At 49.8% G+C, this 18788-nt stretch overlaps 1 protein-coding gene across 1 annotated transcript in view; it reads left to right on the plus strand.

The window, feature by feature from the left end:
* The first annotated feature begins 444 nt into the window (after positions 1-444).
* SLC9B2 (solute carrier family 9 member B2) overlaps positions 445-18788 on the plus strand; it is a 44875-nt gene continuing 26531 nt past the window's right edge. Inside the window, exons 1-3 of the mRNA XM_060172342.1 lie at positions 445-596; positions 15365-15581; positions 18653-18784. Of these exons, the coding sequence (XP_060028325.1) occupies positions 15492-15581; positions 18653-18784 (222 nt within the window). The 5' untranslated portion in view covers positions 445-596; positions 15365-15491. The remainder of the gene's footprint in view (positions 597-15364; positions 15582-18652; positions 18785-18788) is intronic.

The raw sequence follows: 18788 nt of genomic DNA on the forward strand, positions 1-18788 counted from the left end.
GGGAACCTGTCTGAGCCCCATGGTGGAGTGGGGGTGGGAGGAGCACTGGAGCTGGGCCTGTGAGGCAAAAGGGTCAGGCCTGACGGTGAGCTGGACCTGAGGGCCCTCTGTCTTTGTCATTGTCTCTGTCACCCGAGGAGAAGCTGCAAGGAGAGGCTTTTCGGAGCAGGTGGGCTCTGGGGACATAAGACAAGGCCCAAGGAAAAGGGGCTGTCCGGTGGGAGCTAGGGAGAGCCCGGGGAGAGGGACGCGGTGGTGGGGGCGCATTCCAGGAAGAATGGGGGTGTGTAAGGAGCAGGACCCAGGGTGGGGGCAGGTAAGTGAGCAGGAGCTGGGGTGGGGGGGCAGTCTGGGGAGCCCGGGAGCACAATGCGCAGGGGGTGGGGGAGGGAAGTCGGGCATCACCCTGGGGTGGGGACCAGTCTGGCTCGCGGGCGATGTGCACGCGGGGTGGGCGGGGCGCCCAGGGGTGCCGGGCGGGGCGCCGCCTCCTGGGCCGGGCTGAGAGGGCGGGGCGCCCGCGGGCCTCCCCTGGAGCTGCGTGAGGGAGGCATCCGCCTTTGTGCACCCTCCGGCACCCTCCAGCCGGCGAGCAGGTGAGTGGCGCAGATCGGGAGTTGCTACCGCCTCGGGGTGTGGGTAGGGTGGGTGGGGTGGAGGCTCTCGGTCCCTGCTGTCCTCCCACCCCCACCCCGGGGTCCCTGTCCCCCCCCCCCCCGGCCCAGCCTGCCTAGTGCAGGAGCGGAGGGGTGCTAGCTGGGTGCTCAGGGGCTCCTGCCACTCCCCCCACCCCCGTTCTGGCCCCTCCCTTTGGCCTGAAGGCGCCTGCGCACAGGGGGCTCCCGCCTGAGGCTTCTCAACCCGGGTTGGGCAGCTCACCTGGCCGCTCACCTGGCCTGGCTGCGGGTGTAGGTAGATGCGGGATGCTCACCTGGGTGGGCGGGCACGTGTATGTCCGCTAGAGCAGGCTGGCAGGTGTAGACAATGGAAGCTCACCTGGGGGAGGGGGCTGGTGTAGATGCAGGAAGCTCACCTGGGGGGGGGTGGCTGGTGTAGATGCCTCCTCTCTGCTCCCAGCTTCCTCCTGCCAGCTCTCAGGAGCCTGAACAAGGGGCCTCCATCCCCAGCTACACCTCCTAACACATTGGGGCCCTGAGAGAAAATCAGGAAACCCCCCACACACACACACACACACACACAAACCCCCTTGTTCACTGATGTGGGAAAGTTCCCCGCTGGCCCCTACAACCCCAAAGCCAACAACGGTGGGTGGGGGCCTGTCCCTGTACAGCTTGGGGTGGGGGTGGGGGCAGGGCTCAGCGCCTTTCAAGGAGGGGGTGTCTGCTGGCTGTATGGTATTTCTTTCTCCTAAGGGCCGGGGGCCGCCAGGAATGCACCTTGGCATCTAGCCCTGGCGAATATCTGACCAATTCAGCCTCCCTGCCAACTCTTCCATTTCTTTATTATTATTATTATTATTATCAGTGTTTTAAAAATTATTTATTTATTATTGTATATATAGAGAGAAATTGAGAGGGGAGGAGATAGAAAGGGAGAGAGACAGAGAGACACCTGCAGCTGCTTCATCATTCGTGAAGCTTTCCCCCTGCAGCTGGGGACCCGAAGCTTGAACCTGGGTCCTTGTGCACTGTAACGTGAGCACTTAACCAGGTGTGCCATCGCCTGGCTCCCTCTTTATTATTATTTTTAATTTTGTTTAGCCATATATATATATATATAATATATATTATATATATTGTATATATTTCTTTTTTTGTGTATTTTACTTGTGATCAGTAGTGGATTACAAGATCGTAAAATGACAGTGTTTAGGTCCACACCACAGCCCCAAGGTTCTGTGTCCCCCCCCCAAGAGAACCACCAGAGTTCTCACAAGTCAAAAAAGAGTTTGCTTGCTTTTGCATTTTTAAAAATTTTTCCTCAAGTGTATCAGTTCTCTAGATTCCTTCCACTTGTGAAACTACCTGGTACTTGGCTGTGCTATAAACAAACCACATTTCTCAATAATCACCCTCGAGTGGCTGAATGGATTAAAAAGATAGCTAGCCAGACAGACAGACAGAAGCTCCAGGGTTGGAGCATGGTCTTTCTTTCTTTTTAAGTGGTTTTATTTATTTATTTCTTCCTTTGTGTTGCCCGTGATGTTTTATTGTTGTAGTTATTATTACTGTTGTTGTTGTTGATGTCATTGTTGGATAGGACAGAGAGAAATGGAAAGAGGAGGGGAAGAGAAAGACAGACACCTGCAGACCTGCTTCACCACCTTGTGAAGCGATTCCCCTGCAGGTGGGGAGCCGGGGGCTCGAACCCGGACATGGTGTTCTTTCAGTCTTCACTTTGGGAGCAAGAGATGTGAGATGGCACAGCCCTGCCCCGCAGTCCACGAGGCTGCCATTCGTGGTGCGCCCATGTGGTGCGAGCATTCAAACCCAGAGCCTCATGCGTGACAAAACATGCACTTTACTGGATGAACTCTCTCCTGGCTCCACCACACTTTCATCTCTGTTTTGAGGGCTGTGCTTGTGTTGGGGGGGGTATTTTATTTATTTATTTATTTGCTTCCAGGGTTATCACTGGGGTTCGATGCCTGTACTACAAATCCACTGCTCCTGGAGGCCATTTTTTCCATTGTGTTGGACAGGACAGAGGGAAATTGAGAGAGAAGGGGAAGATAGAGAGGGGGAGAGAAAGAGAGATACCTGCAGACCTGCTTCCTCCCTGCAGGTGAGGAGAGCAGGATCTTGAACCTGGATCCTTGCACAAGTCCTTGCACTTAGCTAAATGTGCACTTAGCTGGGTGCATCACCACCCGGCCCCCAATATTTTTATTTTTTAAATGAGAGACAGACCAGAGCCTTGCACAGCTTTGGCTGCTGGGAGTGCTGGGGAACTTTACCTGGACTTTGATTTGAGTTTACCTAAACACTGATACATAGACTTTCAGCTGAACACACTTACTTGCCTTTGGTAGGGAGAGATTGGGAAGGAGGGAAGTAGGACCTAGGCCCTTCCTTCCCAAGAAGAATCACCTTTTTCCCCTGTCTGGATAAGTAGAGCTTTACTCTGGTGATTCAGTTAAATCACCGTCACTTAGTCCACAGGCTGGAAGTTTCTCTCCACTGAGAGCCTGACTCACTACAGCCGGCACACCCCTCTCTCAGATAAGGTGACTCTTGCTCAGGGAACAGTCTTGGTCACTTCAGTAACTCATGGAACTTTCCAGCCGTGTGGCCAGGGCTCCTTGGGAATTTGATGGGGAGGGTGTTTGAGCCATTGCCTCAGAGGTGAATCTATAATCAAGCAGTGAAGCAGGTCTGCAGGTGTCTTTCTCACTCTCTCTGCCTGTCTCCCTCTTTCTGCCCTCTCAATTTCTCTGGACTATCAAATAAAAGAGAGGAGGAAAAAAGGCCGCTAGGAGTAGTGCATTGATTGTTCGGTATACACAGATACTGGGAGGGACTTTCCCTGGCAAGGTCAGCCCTTCTCCCCGTCAGAGGTCTGTGTGTGACACTGTGTCATATCTATGTCATTTACTGGGTCGGTGGCACCTGGCACCGTCCCCATTTGAGACAGGTCCTTCCCCCCTTGGCACACAGGCCTTTCTCTGCAGTGGGCAGGAGCACTGAGTCTCTGTCTTCCACATGTGTGGCCTCCTGTGTCCTCAGGGGCCATGTCCCAGACACCTCGGTGACAGTGCATTTTTAGAGAAGAAAAGGCATCCGTGCTCTTAGGCTCAGAAGAGCTGGTGTTGTCACCTACCAGCTGTCACTGAGGACATAGAATGTGCAGTGCTCCGGAGGAGTGTATACGTTCTACTGCTTGTGGCCTGATAATGGCGCACCTGGTTGAGTGCACCTGTTCCGCATACACAAGGACCCAGGTTCAAGCCCCCACTCCCCCCATGCAGGGGGATGTTTTATGAATGGTGAAGCAGGGCTGCAGAGGTGTCTCTGTCTGTCTCCTCTGTCCCCCCCTCTGCTCTCAGTTTCTCTCTGTCTCTATCCATTAATAATAAATACATACATAGTATCTATATTTAAAATATTTATTTATTCCCTTTTTAAAATTTCTTTATTGGGGAATTAATGTTTTACATTTGACAGTAAGTACAATAGTTTGTACATGCATAACGTTTCTCAGTTTTCCACATAACAGTATAACCCCCACTAGGTCCTCTGAAGGATCTGTATTCTCCCCCCCCCACCCCCCACCCCAGAGTCTTTTACTTTGGTGCAATACACCAATTCCATTTCAGGTTCTACTTGTGTTTTCTCTTCTGATCTTGTTTTCAACTTCAGCCTGAGAGTGAGATCATCCCATATTCATCCTTCTGTTTCTGACTTATTTAACTTAACATCCAAGATCGGCTGAAAACGGTGAAGTCACCATTTTTTACAGCTGAGTAGTATTCCATTGTGTATATAGACCACAACTTGCTCAGCCACTCATCTGTTGTTGGACACCTGGGTTGCTTCCAGGTTTTGGCTATTACAAATTGTGCTGCCAAGAACATATGTGTACACAGATCTTTTTGGATGGATGTGTTGGGTTCCTTAGGATATATCCCCAGGAGAGGAATTGCAGGATCATAGGGTAGGTCCATTTCTAGCCTTCTGAGAGTTCTCCAGACTGTTCTCCACAGAGGTTGGACCAACTGACATTCCCACCAGCAGTGCAGGAGAGTTCCTTTGACCCCACACCCTCTCCAGCATTTGCTGCTGTTACCTTTTCTGATGTCTGACATTCTCACAGGAGTGAAGTGGTATCTCACTGTTGTCTTTATTTGCATTTCTCTGACAATCAGAGACTTGGAGCATTTTTTCATGTGTTTCTCGGCCTTTTGGATCTCTTCTGTGGTGAATATTCTGTCCATGTCCTCCCCCCATTTTTGGATGGGGTTATTTGTTTTCTTGTTGTTGAGTTTGGCAAGTTCTTTATATATTCTGGTTATTAGCCTCTTGTCTGATGTATGGCATGTAAAGATCTCCCACTCTGTGAAGGGTCTCTTGGTTTGGGTAGTTGTTTCTTTTGCCATGCAGAAGCTTTTTCATTTGATGTAGTCCCATAGGTTTATGCTTGCTTTAGTCTTATTTCTAATTGGATTCGTTTCATTGAAGATGTCTTTAAAATATATGCGGAAAAGAGTTCTGCCACTATTTTCCTCTAAGTATCTGATAGTTTCTGGTCTAACATCCAAGTCCTTGATCCAAATGGAATTTACTTTCGTTTTTGGTGAAATATAGTGGTTCAGTTTCATTCTTCTGCATGTTTCAACCCATTTTTTCCAACACCATTTGTTGAAGAGACTCTACTTTCCCCATTTAATAGTCTGGGCCCCTTTGTCAAAGACTAGATTATATTTTTAGGGAGTCGGGTGGTAGCACAGTGGGTTAACAGCAGGTGGCGCAAAGCGCAAGGACCGGCGTTAAGGATCCCGGTACCAGCCACCGGCTCCCCACCTGCAGGGGAGTCGCTTCACAGGCGGTGAAGTAGGTCTGCAGGTGTCTGTCTTTCTCTCCCCCTGTCTGTCTTTCCCTCCTCTCTCCATTTCTCTCTATCCTATCTTAACAACAGTGACATCAATAACAACAAAAAGAATAACTACAGCAATAAAAAAAAACAAGGGCAACAAAAGGAAATAAATATTTTTTAAAAGAATATATATATATATTAAAGTCCCAGTGCTAATCCTTTTGCTAGCAGTGTTATACAATAGAAACAGCACAGAGGTCAGGCGGTGGCCCACCTGGTTAAGCACATACATCACAGTGCACAAGGACCTAGGTTCAAGCCCCTGCTCCCCACCTGCAGGAGGGAATCTGCCTGAGTGGTGCAGCAGGCCTGTAGGTGTTTCTGACTCTCTCCTTTTCTAACGCCCCTTATCCCTTCTCAATTTCTTTTTTTTTTTAATATTTATTCCTTTGGTTGCTTTTGTTTTATTGTTATTGATTTCATTGTTGTTGGATAGGACAGAGAGAAATGGAGAGAGGAGGGGAAAACAGAGAGGGGGAAAGACAGACACCTGCAGACCTGCTTCACAGCCTTTTTTTTTTTTCCATTTTGCCCTAGTTTTTTTTGTTGTTGTTGTAGTTATTGTTGTTATTATTGATGTCATCGTAGTTAGCACAGAGAGAAATGTTGGGATAAGGGGAAGACAGAGAGGGGGAGAGAAAGATAGACACCTGCAGACCTGCTTCACCGCCTGTGAAGCGACTCCCCTGCAGGTAGGAAGCCTGCGACTGGAACCGGGATCCTTAAGCCAGTCCCAGCGCTTTACGCCAGGTGCATGCGCTTAACCAGCTGCGCTACCGTCAATCCCCCCACCCCTTTCAATTTCTAGTCTATCAAATAAAAGAAGAAGGTACTGAATATGAAAATAGGTTCATTTGTGGAGTGTGTTTCTGAACTTACAATTAACTACAGATACATATATATGGACCTGAAAACACAGCAAAGCAGAAAAGCATAGTGAAGTGATTTGGTGGGAACGAAATGAAGCCACAGACAAAACTCACTCCCACAGTTTCCTTGTTTTCCTCTAGTTCGACTAAGAGGCCTGTCTGAGGCTGGGTGATGAGATTGGAAAAGGGACTTAGCGCCCCTGGGCTGTGGTTTCCCCCGTGACTGTGAGGCAACATGGACACGCTCATTTCTAAGGCACTTCTGACTCATAGTCCCCTCCAGTCAGTTCCATGGAGACCATCACCGTTGACCCCCACTTCCCCAGCTTCTCACTTCTCCATTCAGACCTCTGGCATTGCAGGACCAGCCACAACCCCCTCGACCTTTGCTGGGACCAGACTTGTGAAGACTCCATGAACTCTGAACATGTCCTCATGCTAATAAATATCAATATCGTTCTAAATGCCTTAAATCAGGCCTCTGTTTTAACCAGTGTTGCTCAGAGATGCCTCATTGTACTTGCACTGATTTTCTGATAGCTGACACCTATTTTATTGAGAGCTGAAGTTTTATTATTTTTATTTTTTTAACATTCTCTTTTTTAAAAAAAAATCTCTAAAATGGGCTGGACAGACTGGAGAGACAGGCTAGGGATATGGATCCACCAACCAACACCCATATCCAGCAAAGAAGCAATTACAGAAGCCAGACCTTTCACCTTATGCCCCCCATAAAGAATTTTGGTCATCGATGTTCCCAGAGGGATAAAGAATAGGGAAGCTTCCAATGGAGGGGGTGGGATATGGAACTCTGGTGGTGGGAAATGTGTGGAATTGTACCCCTCTTAGTCTATGATCTTGTAAATATTTTCTATTTTTTATTTTATAAATAAAAAAAGAATATAGGGTGTCAGGCTGTGGCACAGCAGGTTAAACGCACATGGTGCAAAGGACTGGCATAAGGATCCCGGTTCGAGGCCTCAGATCACCACCTATAGGGGGTTGCTTCACAGGCAGTGAAGCAGGTCTGCAGGTGTCTATCTTTCTCTCCCCCTCTCTGACTTCCCCTCCTCTCTCCATTTCTCTCTGTCCTATCCAACAACAATGACAGCAATAATAACCACAACAATAAACAACAAAGGCAACAAAAGGGAAAAAATAGCCTCCAGGAGCACTGGATTTGGTACCGAGGCAAAAATAAATAAATAAACAGAGAGGGTGGGGCATGGAACTCTCCTGGGAATATCGTGTGGGGTTGTACCCCTCTCATGCCACAATCTTGTCAATCGTTATTAAACCAGTAATTAAAAGCAGAAAATAAATCATAATAAATAAACCATAGATAAAATATTTTTAAAAACAAAATGTACTGTACATTTTAATGCCTCTTAAAGCAAAAGGCTCAGGGACCAGGGAGATAGCTCAGCACAGTAGAGCACAGCACTTACTACCTGTGGCCTCCATATGCCAGAACTGAACAGTGCTCAGGTCTGTCTCCCCCCCCCCAATAAAAATCAGTAGTTAACAACAACAACAAAACTAAGTAAAAGAGAAACCACAGGGCTGGGAGATAGCTTATCTGGTAAAGTGCATATGTAACTGTGCCCCAGAACCTGGGTTTGAGACCCTGGAGCCACATAGAAGTGCCATATAGCACCAGGAGAAGCTCCATGCACAGTGGTAGAGTGGTGCTGTGGGGTATCTCCTCTCTCTGTCTGAAATGGAAAAGGGAGAAAGTGAGAGAGGAAGAGGGAGAGAGGGAGAGAGTCAGGAGTGGCAGAATCACACAGGTGTAAAGCCTGGTGCTCTATAAGAAGTGAAAGACACTGGTGTATTGCACCAAAGTAAAAGACTCTGAGGTGGGTTGGGGGGAGAGTACAGGTCCAAAAAGGATGACAGAGGACCTAGTGGGGGTTGTATTGTTATGTGGAAAACTGAGAAATGTTATGCATGTACAAACTATTGTATTTACTGTCGAATATAAAACATTAATCCCCCAATAAAGAAATTTTAAAAAAAGAAGTGAAAGACGGGGGGGTGGGTCAGGCGGTAGCACAGAGGGTTAAATGCACATGGTACAAAGCACAAGGACCAGCATAAGGATCCCGGTTTGAGCACCTGGCTCCCCACCTGCAAGGGGGGTGGTCACTTCCCAGGTGGTGAAGCAGGTCTGCAGGTGTCTGTCTTTCTTTCCCTCCCTCTCTGTCTTCCCCTCCTCTCTCCATTTCTCTCTGTCCTATCCAACAATGACGGCATCAATAAAAACAACAATAATAATAACCACTACAACGATAAAACAACAAGGGGAACAAAAGGGGGAAAAATAGCCTCCAGGCCAGTGGATTCCTGGTGCTGGCACCAAGTCCCAGCTATAACCCTGGAGGCAAAAAAAAAAAAATAAAAAAGGAAGAAGTGAAAGACCTGGGGCAGGCGGGAGGGAGGAACCCAGGCAGCATGACTTAGTCCTGGTCCTTCTGTAGATGCTGAGTCCTAGAAGACACCTGCTCCCCTGCAGAGACGCTGCTGACCTGTCCAGGTAGGAGGAGTCCCAGCCTGGGGCCAAGTCTGGTGGGGAGCTGGCTGCCTAAAGACCAGAGGGCCTCTGCCTGGAGATCTCTTCACTCCTCCTGTCCCCTTCCCTCCTTCTGTCCCCTTCTCTCCTCCTATTCCCTTCCCTCCTCCTGTTCCCTTCCCTCCCTCCTGTCCCCTTCCTCCCTTCTGCCCTCTCTCTTAGCTTCTGTGGAACCACCCTCCCTCTACAGTCCTCTTGCTCTGCTCTGCTCTGTGGGAGGCTTCTCTACACTGTCACAGGATCCCCAGTAGCCATTCTAGGGTTGGGGTGCCCAGAAAAGGGCTCTGGGGGCACAAACCACTTCCTGGCCCGGCCTGTCCTCACCCTGAACATGAAGCATGGGTGTGCAGACCCCACAGGCAAAGACCTGTGTCTCTGCCCGAATCAAAAAGCAGCCAGGGTGGGGGCGGGCGGTGGTGTTGCCCATTAAGCACACATAGTACTAAGCACTCCAAGGACCCTATTCGAGCCCCTGCTCCCCACCTGCAGGGGTCACTACACAAGTGATGAAGCAGGTCTGCAGGTGTCTCTCTGTCTCTCCCCCTCTCTGTCTCTCCCTCCACTCTCAATTTCTCTCTGTCCTATTCAGTAAAATGGGAAAATAGCTGCCAGGAGCAGTGGATTCATAGTGCAGTCACCACGCCCCAGGGACCACCCTGGAGGCAAAGAGAAAAACAGTAGCCAGGAGTGGCGACATCGTGCACAAGGCCCTACAAAGAGAAAGAAGGGGAATCGGGCAGTAGCAGTAGCGCAGCGGGTTTAGCGCACGTGGTGCCAAGCGCAAGGACTGGGGCATAAGGATCTCAGTTCGAGCCCCGGGCTCCCCATAGCGCACGTGGTGCCAAGCGCAAGGACTGGGGCATAAGGATCTCAGTTCGAGCCCCGGGCTCCCCACCTGCACCTGCAGGGGAATTGCTTCACAAGCGGTGAAGCAGGTCCTCAGGTGTCTTTCTCTCCCCTTCTCTGTCTCCCCTCCTCTCTCCATTTCTCTTTGTCCTATCCAATGACAGCAACAACAATAATAATAACCACAACAATGATAAAACAACAAGGGCAACAAAAGGGGGAAAAATGGTCTCCAGGAGCAGTGGATTCATGGTCTAGATACCAAGCCCCGGCAATTACCCTGGAGGGAAAAAAAGAGAGAGAGAGAGAGAGAATAAAGAAAAGGAAAAAAGAAGGAAAGAGCAGGCAGAGAGGAAACCCAGGAGCCAGGAGATGAAGTAGAGTCCTCAGGGCTCGGGAGGCCTTTCCAGCTCCTCGGTCAAGCAGAGCCTGGAGGATTTTTTTTTTAATTGATAAAAAGGAAACACTGACAAAAACCATAGGATAAGAGGGGTACAATGCCACACAATTCCCACCACCAGAACTCCACATCCATCCCCTTCCCTGATAGCTTTCCCAGATGGTTTGTCAGCTCTGGCATATGGTGGTCTTGAGGATTCAAGCTGGACCGTGTGAGTGTCGGGCATGGAAGCCTTTCATCTAGTCGTTATGCTACGTCCTCATCCACGAGTGTGTGCTGGCTGTGCTTGCTTGCTTTTTCTTTCTTTTCTATGTTGCACTTTTTAAACTTTGATTTACAAATAAGGGCTGGGTAGGAAGCAGTGGCCCTGGCTTCTCTCTGAACGTGGTGGTTCCTGGACCTGCTCTGTGATCCACACCTCCCTCCTGACTGAGCTGGAAAAGTGCAAGGTCCTGACTTCTTCCCTCCACCAGCCCAAGACGCTGCAGGAGAACGGGCCTGGACAAGACTTGGATAGGGAAGCTGTGACTCAGAGAGCTGGCGGGGAGGGACTCAGGCTGAAATGAGGGGTGGACACGAGGATCCAGAGAGGCAGAAAGATAAGAGCGTAGGGCATTATTTCCACCAAAGAAAATATGAGCAGTTGAAAGGTTAGGGGTAGTCGGGCGGTAGCACAGCGGGTTAAGCACAGGTGGCGCAAGGATCCCGGTTTGAGCCCCCAGGTCCCCCACCTGCAGGGGAGTCACTTCACAGGCAGTGAAGCAGGTCTGTAGGTGTCTGTCTTTCTCTCCCCCTCTCTGTCTTCCCCTCCTCTCTCCCTTTCTCTCTGTCCTGTCTAACAATGACAACAACAATAATAACTACAACAATAAAACAACAAGGGCAACAAAAGGAAATAAATACATAAATAAATAAAAAGGTTAGGGCTATCTATTTTATTTTATTTTTTAAAATTTATTTATTCCATTTTGTTGCCCTTTTTTTTATTGTTGTAGTTATTACTGTTGTTGTTGATGTCGTCATTGTGGGATAGGACAGAGAGAAATGGAGAGAGGAGGGGAAGACAGAGAGGGGGAGAGAAAGACAGACACCTGCAGACCTGCTTCACCGCCTGTGACTCGACTCCCTTGCAGGTGGGGAGCCAGGGGCTCGAACTGGGATCCTTACGCTGGTCCTTGAGCTTTGCGCCACGTGCGCTTAACCCGCTGCGTTACCACCCAACTCCCACGGCTGTCTAATTTAAAACATGCTGTTTGCTGAGAGTTCCAAGGTGAAAGCACACACAGTTCATTGGTTTTGTCCCAATAAGTGTTGAACTGCAGCTCTGTCTCCCACAGAACAGATCCTGTTCCTCAAACATTTCTTTCCTTTTTTTAAATTTTAAAAAAAATTTAATTTTCTTAATTTTTATTTATAAAAAGGAAACACTGACAAAACCATAGGATAAGAGGGCTACAACTCCACCCAATTCCCACCACCAGAACTCCATATCCCATCCCCTCCCCTGATAGCTTTCCTATTCTTTATCCCTCTGGGAGTATGGACCCAGGGTCACTATGGGGTGCAGAAGGTGGAAGGTCTGGCTTCTGTAACTGCTTCCCCGCTGAACATGGGCGTTGACAGGTCGATCCATACTCCCAACCTGCCTCTCTCTTTCCCTAGTGGGGAAGTGGGGAAGACACAGCTATATACAAATAATGTCAGATGACATAAATTATGGTGATGTTGTATATGATACAGAAAATCCTAACAACGGGATTTTCAAAGTTAACCCAATTGCCAAATAATGTGATTATAGCAATAATTGTCTATTGCCTTTTTAAACCCTAAGACATCAGGAACCTCCCTCCCACTTCCTCTATAGAGCCTGTGGGAAACAGTGTAAAACGCACTCTGTCTATGCCTTGAAACAAGGACTAAGACACCGAGAGTCATGAGCAAAGCAAAAGTTTTACATATATATATATATATACAAGGGTATAAGCCAGCAAGCACCCCAAAGGCAATCTCCAGAGCCTTTTTTATATATTACTGGACACGGGAACAACTTGTCCTCTTCCCCTTTGGTGAGAGGGAATTGGCTCACAATCTAACCACGGTCAGTAAAAGGGGATGGGGGACTATAGTGGGACAGGAAGTGCCAGGAAGGGGATTCTGGCCAGGACAATGTGGCTAGACTGGGAGAGACAGATTGAGGAAGGGGCTTTTGGCCAGGAAGTCTGAGTTTACCATGTGGCTATAATGGGAATGGGAGATTTAGGAAGAGGCTGGGAAGTCTAAGCTAATTTTGAAGAAAAGGCATGGTTGTAGTCATGTAGACATGGAAAAGTCAGGGGTCTGTAGTCAGACTGCATTGATAGACATCAATGAAAAGGCTACAACCAACTGGTCTATTTCTCACAAGCCTATGTAACTTCCAGTTCTGGCACCTCTAGGGTGGGGCTCACATTCCTGCATGCTTCTCTCAATTCATACGAAATGATACTGCATTCACTGATCCCAACCTAATCAAAGCAACGAGTACCACTTTAGCATGCTTCACTTCAGACTGTGTCCAGAGACGTCTGACATGGAATGCCAACCCTTCAGCCTCATTACTCGGGTGAGACCTTTCCTTTCATAGGATTCTCTAATTCCATTCCAGGTGGTTCACTTCCTAACAAAGTCCCAAAACCTAGATATAGACCAGGCCCCATGAGATAGGGCATATGTTCACACGTACCCGTAAATTAGGGCAAAATATATACCTGAAAGCAAAAATACACAATAGTCTGCAGTGAATCAGTATATACAGCAAGCAAGTAGAAAGACCTAAAAAGACACCATATAGTTGCTAATGAAATAGTGTCTACTGAGACTTAGATACCCTCCTCACCTACTTCCTATTACATTTCCCTCACTCATTCCAAAGCTAACCTCATCAAAGCAAGGACTACAAAAGCTGAATAAGGGCAAGAGACTGGCATACTTTAACAATGACTCTTTAGTCACTATCAGGCCACCCCATCAGCTGGGGCCCTAGTCGGGGAGTCCTGAGATTCCCAAATAGTCATTATGGGCCTAGACCTCGAATAAATCCCTCTCTCCATTGTTACCGGTCATCTCTATCAGGAACAACACAATAGACTCCTTTGTGGGGCCCTGTATGACCTTACCTGCAACGTGGATCAACAACGGCAGAGAATGTTCCATCCTCTGTAGGGAGGCTGGACAACATACTCTATGTTCCATCTGAGGAAGATGGGTCCTGAAACTGGGGCAACTCAGAACTTTCTTTTTTTTTTTTTTTTTTTTTACTAGAGCACTACTCAGCTCTGGTTTATGGTGGTGCAGGGGATTGAACCTGGGACTTTGGAGCCTCAGGCATGAGAGTTCCTTTGCATAACCATTATGCTATCTACCCCCCAGCCCAAATATTTCTTTTCTTTTATCTTTCTTTTCCTTCTCTTTCCTTATTTTTCTTTCGTTCTTTCTTTCCTTCTCTCTTAAAGAGCCAGGGCTTCATGGTTGCAGAATCTCACTTGCTGCTCAGATGTTTTTTATTTTTCAAGAACATAGAAGTCCAGCTTTTACTAGGGAACATATTACTTTATGGATTGCATGAATGGCTTCATTTTATAAACGTGTTCGAAATATGCCTAACATAGAATACAACTGAATTTGGAAAAATCCAGATTCCTTCAGAAATCAGTGCACTAATCAGTTGTATTTTTTGTTTTCTTTTCATTCAGATAGAAAAAAAGAGCAAGAGAAAGGGAGTCAGAGAGAAGGAGGAAATGCCACAACAGCGAGATTCTCCTAGTTCTTTTTTTTTTCCCTTTTGTTTCCCTTGTTTCTTATTGTTGTTGTAGTTATTGTTGTTGTTATTGATGCTGTCGTTGTTAGGACAGAGAGAAATGGAGAGAAGAGGGGAAGATGGGGAGAGAAAGACAGACACCTGCAGACCTGCTTCACCGCCTGTGAAGTGACTCCCCTGCAGGTGGGGAGCCGGAGGCTAGAACTGGGATCCTTACGCTGGTCCTTGCGCTTTGCGTGTGCCACGTGCGCTTAACCCGTTGCGCTACCACCCGACTCCTGATTCTCCTAGTTCTATGGCACCTTCATTGTGGTATCAGGGTCTGAACCTGAGCCTGTATGGACCTACCTGGGAAACTATCTTTCTGGTCTCCATCGTTTTTTTGTTTTTTTTAATGTACTTTGTTTTTCAAGGCAGTTGTTGTCTTGGATACAAATTCACTTCTCAGTCCCAGGTTCAATTCCTTGTGCTACCGCTATCCAGAGCTGAACAATACTCTGGTAGAAAATAATAATAATAACAATAACAACAACAACAACAACAATAATAATAATAAAAACATCTCCCTAGAAATGGGCTGCGGCTTTGGTTCCACCTGCCAACACCCATGTCCAGCAGAGAAGGAATTACAGAAGCCAGAACTCCCACCTCCTGTACCCCATAAAGGATTTTGGTCCACACTCCCAGAGAGGGAGAGATGTTAGGGTAAGATGACTAGAGAGCTCTAAACCCCAACTCCATCAGGACCTGAAGCGTCTGTCAACAGGAATCTTGTTTTTATCCCATCACTCAAAGGGAAGTGAATCTGGAAAACACTAGAGGAAGCCAGGCACGGTTTTTCTTACCTGAGAGAGAAGAGGAACAAAGGAAGGACACCTGGAAATAGTAACAGGCGTAGGTGTGACTTAGGAAGGAAGGCAGGGCCATAGGAAAATGAGTAAGAAATATAGAAATAGACCATAGATGCAACAGTGATAGCTATAAAGTTTATCTGTGACCTTGGGAGAACCACTGCAGTTTCCAGTGGAGGGGATGAGGACACAGAATGCTGGTGGTGGGAATGGTGTAGAATTCGACCTCTGATATCTTATAATTCTGTAAATCGCTATTAAATCACTAATAAAATTTAAAATTCTAAAAAAAAAAGTCTACATCTTACTAAAACAGGCTCCAGCACACCTCACCCACTGTCCAAATTCTGTGCCCACAGGGCACAGAGCTTCTGCCCCGTCACCCCCTCTCAGCACCCCGTGAATCTTTAGATGTACTGAAACCAGATAGGCTTTACCAGCATCTCACATGGGATTTATCTTGCTTCGTCTCTTAAGTTTCTCCCAGGAGTGAGTCACTGGTGTCCATACTCCCGCCTTGGGCTGCCTTCTTCAGCACTGGCCTCTCCGGCCTCTGCAGGGCTGCCCCCCAACCCGCTGGCCACCTGTTTCTGAAGAACAAGTCATGGGGGATGGAGACAGAGCTTGTGGGAGTGAGGACTCAAAGCCACCTCCTGGGGTGGACGCCACCACCTCCCTGTACCCAGACACCCAGGTGAGTGAGTGACCCACGCAGACCCCCTGGCCCTCCCCTGTTCCCACCTGTGCAGAACTGTGCCCCCCTCATGCCTGCCTCCCTGTGATTCTCCTGGTGTCCTGGTCCTTCCTGTTGGCACACACATCTACCTCCTTTCACATGGTGCCTGCAATGAGCTCAGGACCCCAGCTGTGCACAATGGCATAGAAACCCCCCACCCCAGCCTGAGCTCCATTTCTGTATTTTTGAGAGAGGTGGAGGAGAGAGGAAAGATGCCTCCCCCAGCCCTGCCCACCCTTCATGGGACTCCCTGGGTTCTGTGCCTGGTGCTGAGAGAGGAGAGACCCCACAGCCCTGCCCACCCTCCATGGGGCTCCCTGGGTTCTGGCCTGGTGCTGAGAGAGGAGAGACCCCACAGCCCTGCCCACCCTCCATGGGGCTCCCTGGGTTCTGGCCTGGTGCTGAGAGAGGAGAGACCCCACAGCCCTGCCCACCCTCCATGGGGCTCCCTGGGTTCTGTGCCTGGTGCTGAGAGAGGAGAGACCCCACAGCCCTGCCCACCCTCCATGGGGCTCCCTGGGTTCTGGCCTGGTGCTGAGAGAGGAGAGACCCCACAGCCCTGCCCACCCTCCATGGGGCTCCCTGGGTTCTGGCCTGGTGCTGAGAGAGGAGAGACCCCACATCCCTGCCCACCCTCCATGGGGCTCCCTGGGTTCTGGCCTGGTGCTGAGAGAGGAGAGACCCCACATCCCTGCCCACCCTCCATGGGGCTCCCTGGGTTCTGTGCCTGGTGCTGAGAGAGGAGAGACCCCACATCCCTGCCCACCCTCCATGGGGCTCCCTGGGTTCTGGCCTGGTGCTGAGAGAGGAGAGACCCCCACAGCCCTGCCCACCCTCCATGGGGCTCCCTGGGTTCTGGCCTGGTGCTGAGAGAGGAGAGACCCCACAGCCCTGCCCACCCTCCGTGGGGCTCCCTGGGTTCTGGCCTGGTGCTGAGAGAGGAGAGACCCCACAGCGCTGCCCACCCTCCATGGGGCTCCCTGGGTTCTGGCCTGGTGCTGAGAGAGGAGAGACCCCACATCCCTGCCCACCCTCCATGGGGCTCCCTGGGTTCTGGCCTGGTGCTGAGAGAGGAGAGACCCCACAGCCCTGCCCACCCTCCATGGGGCTCCCTGGGTGCTGTGCATGGTGCTGAGACAGGAGAGACCCCACAGCCCTGCCCACCCTCCATGGGGCTCCCTGGGTTCTGGCCTGGTGCTGAGAGAGGAGAGACCCCACATCCCTGCCCACCCTCCATGGGGCTCCGTGGGTTCTGTGCCTGGTGCTGAGAGAGGAGAGACCCCCACAGCCCTGCCCACCCTCCATGGGGCTCCCTGGGTTCTGGCCTGGTGCTGAGAGAGGAGAGACCCCCACAGCCCTGCCACCCTCCATGGGGCTCCTGGGTTCTGTGCCTGGTGCTGAGAGAGGAAAGACCCCACATCCCTGCCCACCCTCCATGGGGCTCCCTGGGTTCTGTGCCTGGTGCTGAGAGAGGAGAGACCCCACAGCCCTGCCCACCCTCCATGGGACTCCCTGGGTTCTGTGCCTGGTGCTGAGAGAGGAGAGACCCCCACAGCCCTGCCCACCCTCCATGGAGCTCCCCCGGGTGCTGTACATGGTGCCGAGAGAGGAGAGACCCCACAGCTCTAGCCCTCCCTCCATGGAGCTCCCTGGTTCTGAGAGAGGAGAGACCCCACAGCCCTGCCACCCACCCTCTATGGAGCTCCCTGGGTGCTGTGCCTGGTGCTGAGAGGAGACACCCCATGGCCCTAGCCCCAGCCTCCATGGGGCTCCCTGGGTGCTGTGCCTGGTGCTGAGAGGAGACACCCCATGGCCCTAGCCCCAGCCTCCATGGGGCTCCCTGGGTGCTGTGCATGGTGTCTAGCTTAAACCCAAGGCCTTCCACACTAAAGACATGTGCACTAAAGGCATGTCAGCCCCTTTCCTTCCTTTCTTCCTTTCTTTTATTATTTTTTTAAGTTACAAGACTATAAGATGACAGGGTCCGGTTCCACACCACACCCACCAGCCAAGTTCTGTGTCCTCACCCTCCCACCTCCAAAGAGAAGATCTGACAAGACTCACAGATAGTTTGCTTGTTTTTTCTTAGGATTTTTTTTTCCTGGCAAGTTCATGCAAATCAGATCTCTAGATTCCACATGAGTGAAAATATCTGGTAGTTAGCTTTCATCGCTTCACTTATTTTGCTAACCCAAAGGATACAATATCATCTTTTTTGACTGCAGAGTAGTATTCCATGGAGTATATATCTCATAGCTCCTTTATCCAGTCATTTAGCTGTCGCCCCCCCCCCACACACACACACACACTCCATGCTTAACCCCTCCACTCCTTGCTCTATGGCTGGTGAGATACATGGTTTTTCTGATGTTCTGAGCCAGGCTGGGGATGGGGGGACGGGGTGCTTTGTCTCTGATGGTTGCTGCTGCCTGGTGCTCAGCTCCTGCCTGCGCATGTGAGGCCAGCCTCAGCCCCGACTTCCCTCTTCTGGTAATATGTGCATTTAACCAGGTGCGGCCACCGCCAGGCCCCGAAACCCCTTCTGCTGCCCACTTTGGTATATTTGTAGATGTCACTTCAAGCCCTGTCTTGAGTGGGCTGATGTGTGAGCCAGCCTTGCCAGGCGTCCTGGGACTTCCTGTGACTCTGGCTCTCTCATCGTGACAATAGCGACTCAGAGGCAGACAGACCTGGTGTGATGTGAGTCTCTGTTCCGATCACGCTCTGACTAGCTGGTCGTCAAGGGTTTCCTGCTCCAGTGAATCAAGTCTTGGCTTTAGGAAATGCACAGTTTTCTGGAGTATTATTATTATTGTTGTTGTTGTTGTTACCATTATTATTCATTTTGTGGATATAGACAGAGAGGGTAAGAGTGGTAGAGGAGAGAGACAGATGCCTTTAGCATTGTTTCACCACTCCTGAAGCTTCCCCCCTGCAGGGGCTTGAACCCGGGTCCTTGAGCACTGTGACACCAGGTGTGCCACTGCTTGGACCCTCTGAGGAGTTCTGGATTATGGTAAATGCAGGAGGAGGACAACATGAGCCCCAAAGGGGTAGATGGCGTTGAGCCCACGGAAGGAAGTGACCTGTTGAGTCTCCGTGAGAAGAGGCTTCAAGAAACGCCCATGGAGTCAGCTCAGAGGCAGAAGCTGAAGCTGCAAGAGG

This window comes from Erinaceus europaeus, chromosome 2 (genome assembly GCF_950295315.1).
Source record: "Erinaceus europaeus chromosome 2, mEriEur2.1, whole genome shotgun sequence".
NCBI lineage: Eukaryota > Metazoa > Chordata > Mammalia > Eulipotyphla > Erinaceidae > Erinaceus > Erinaceus europaeus.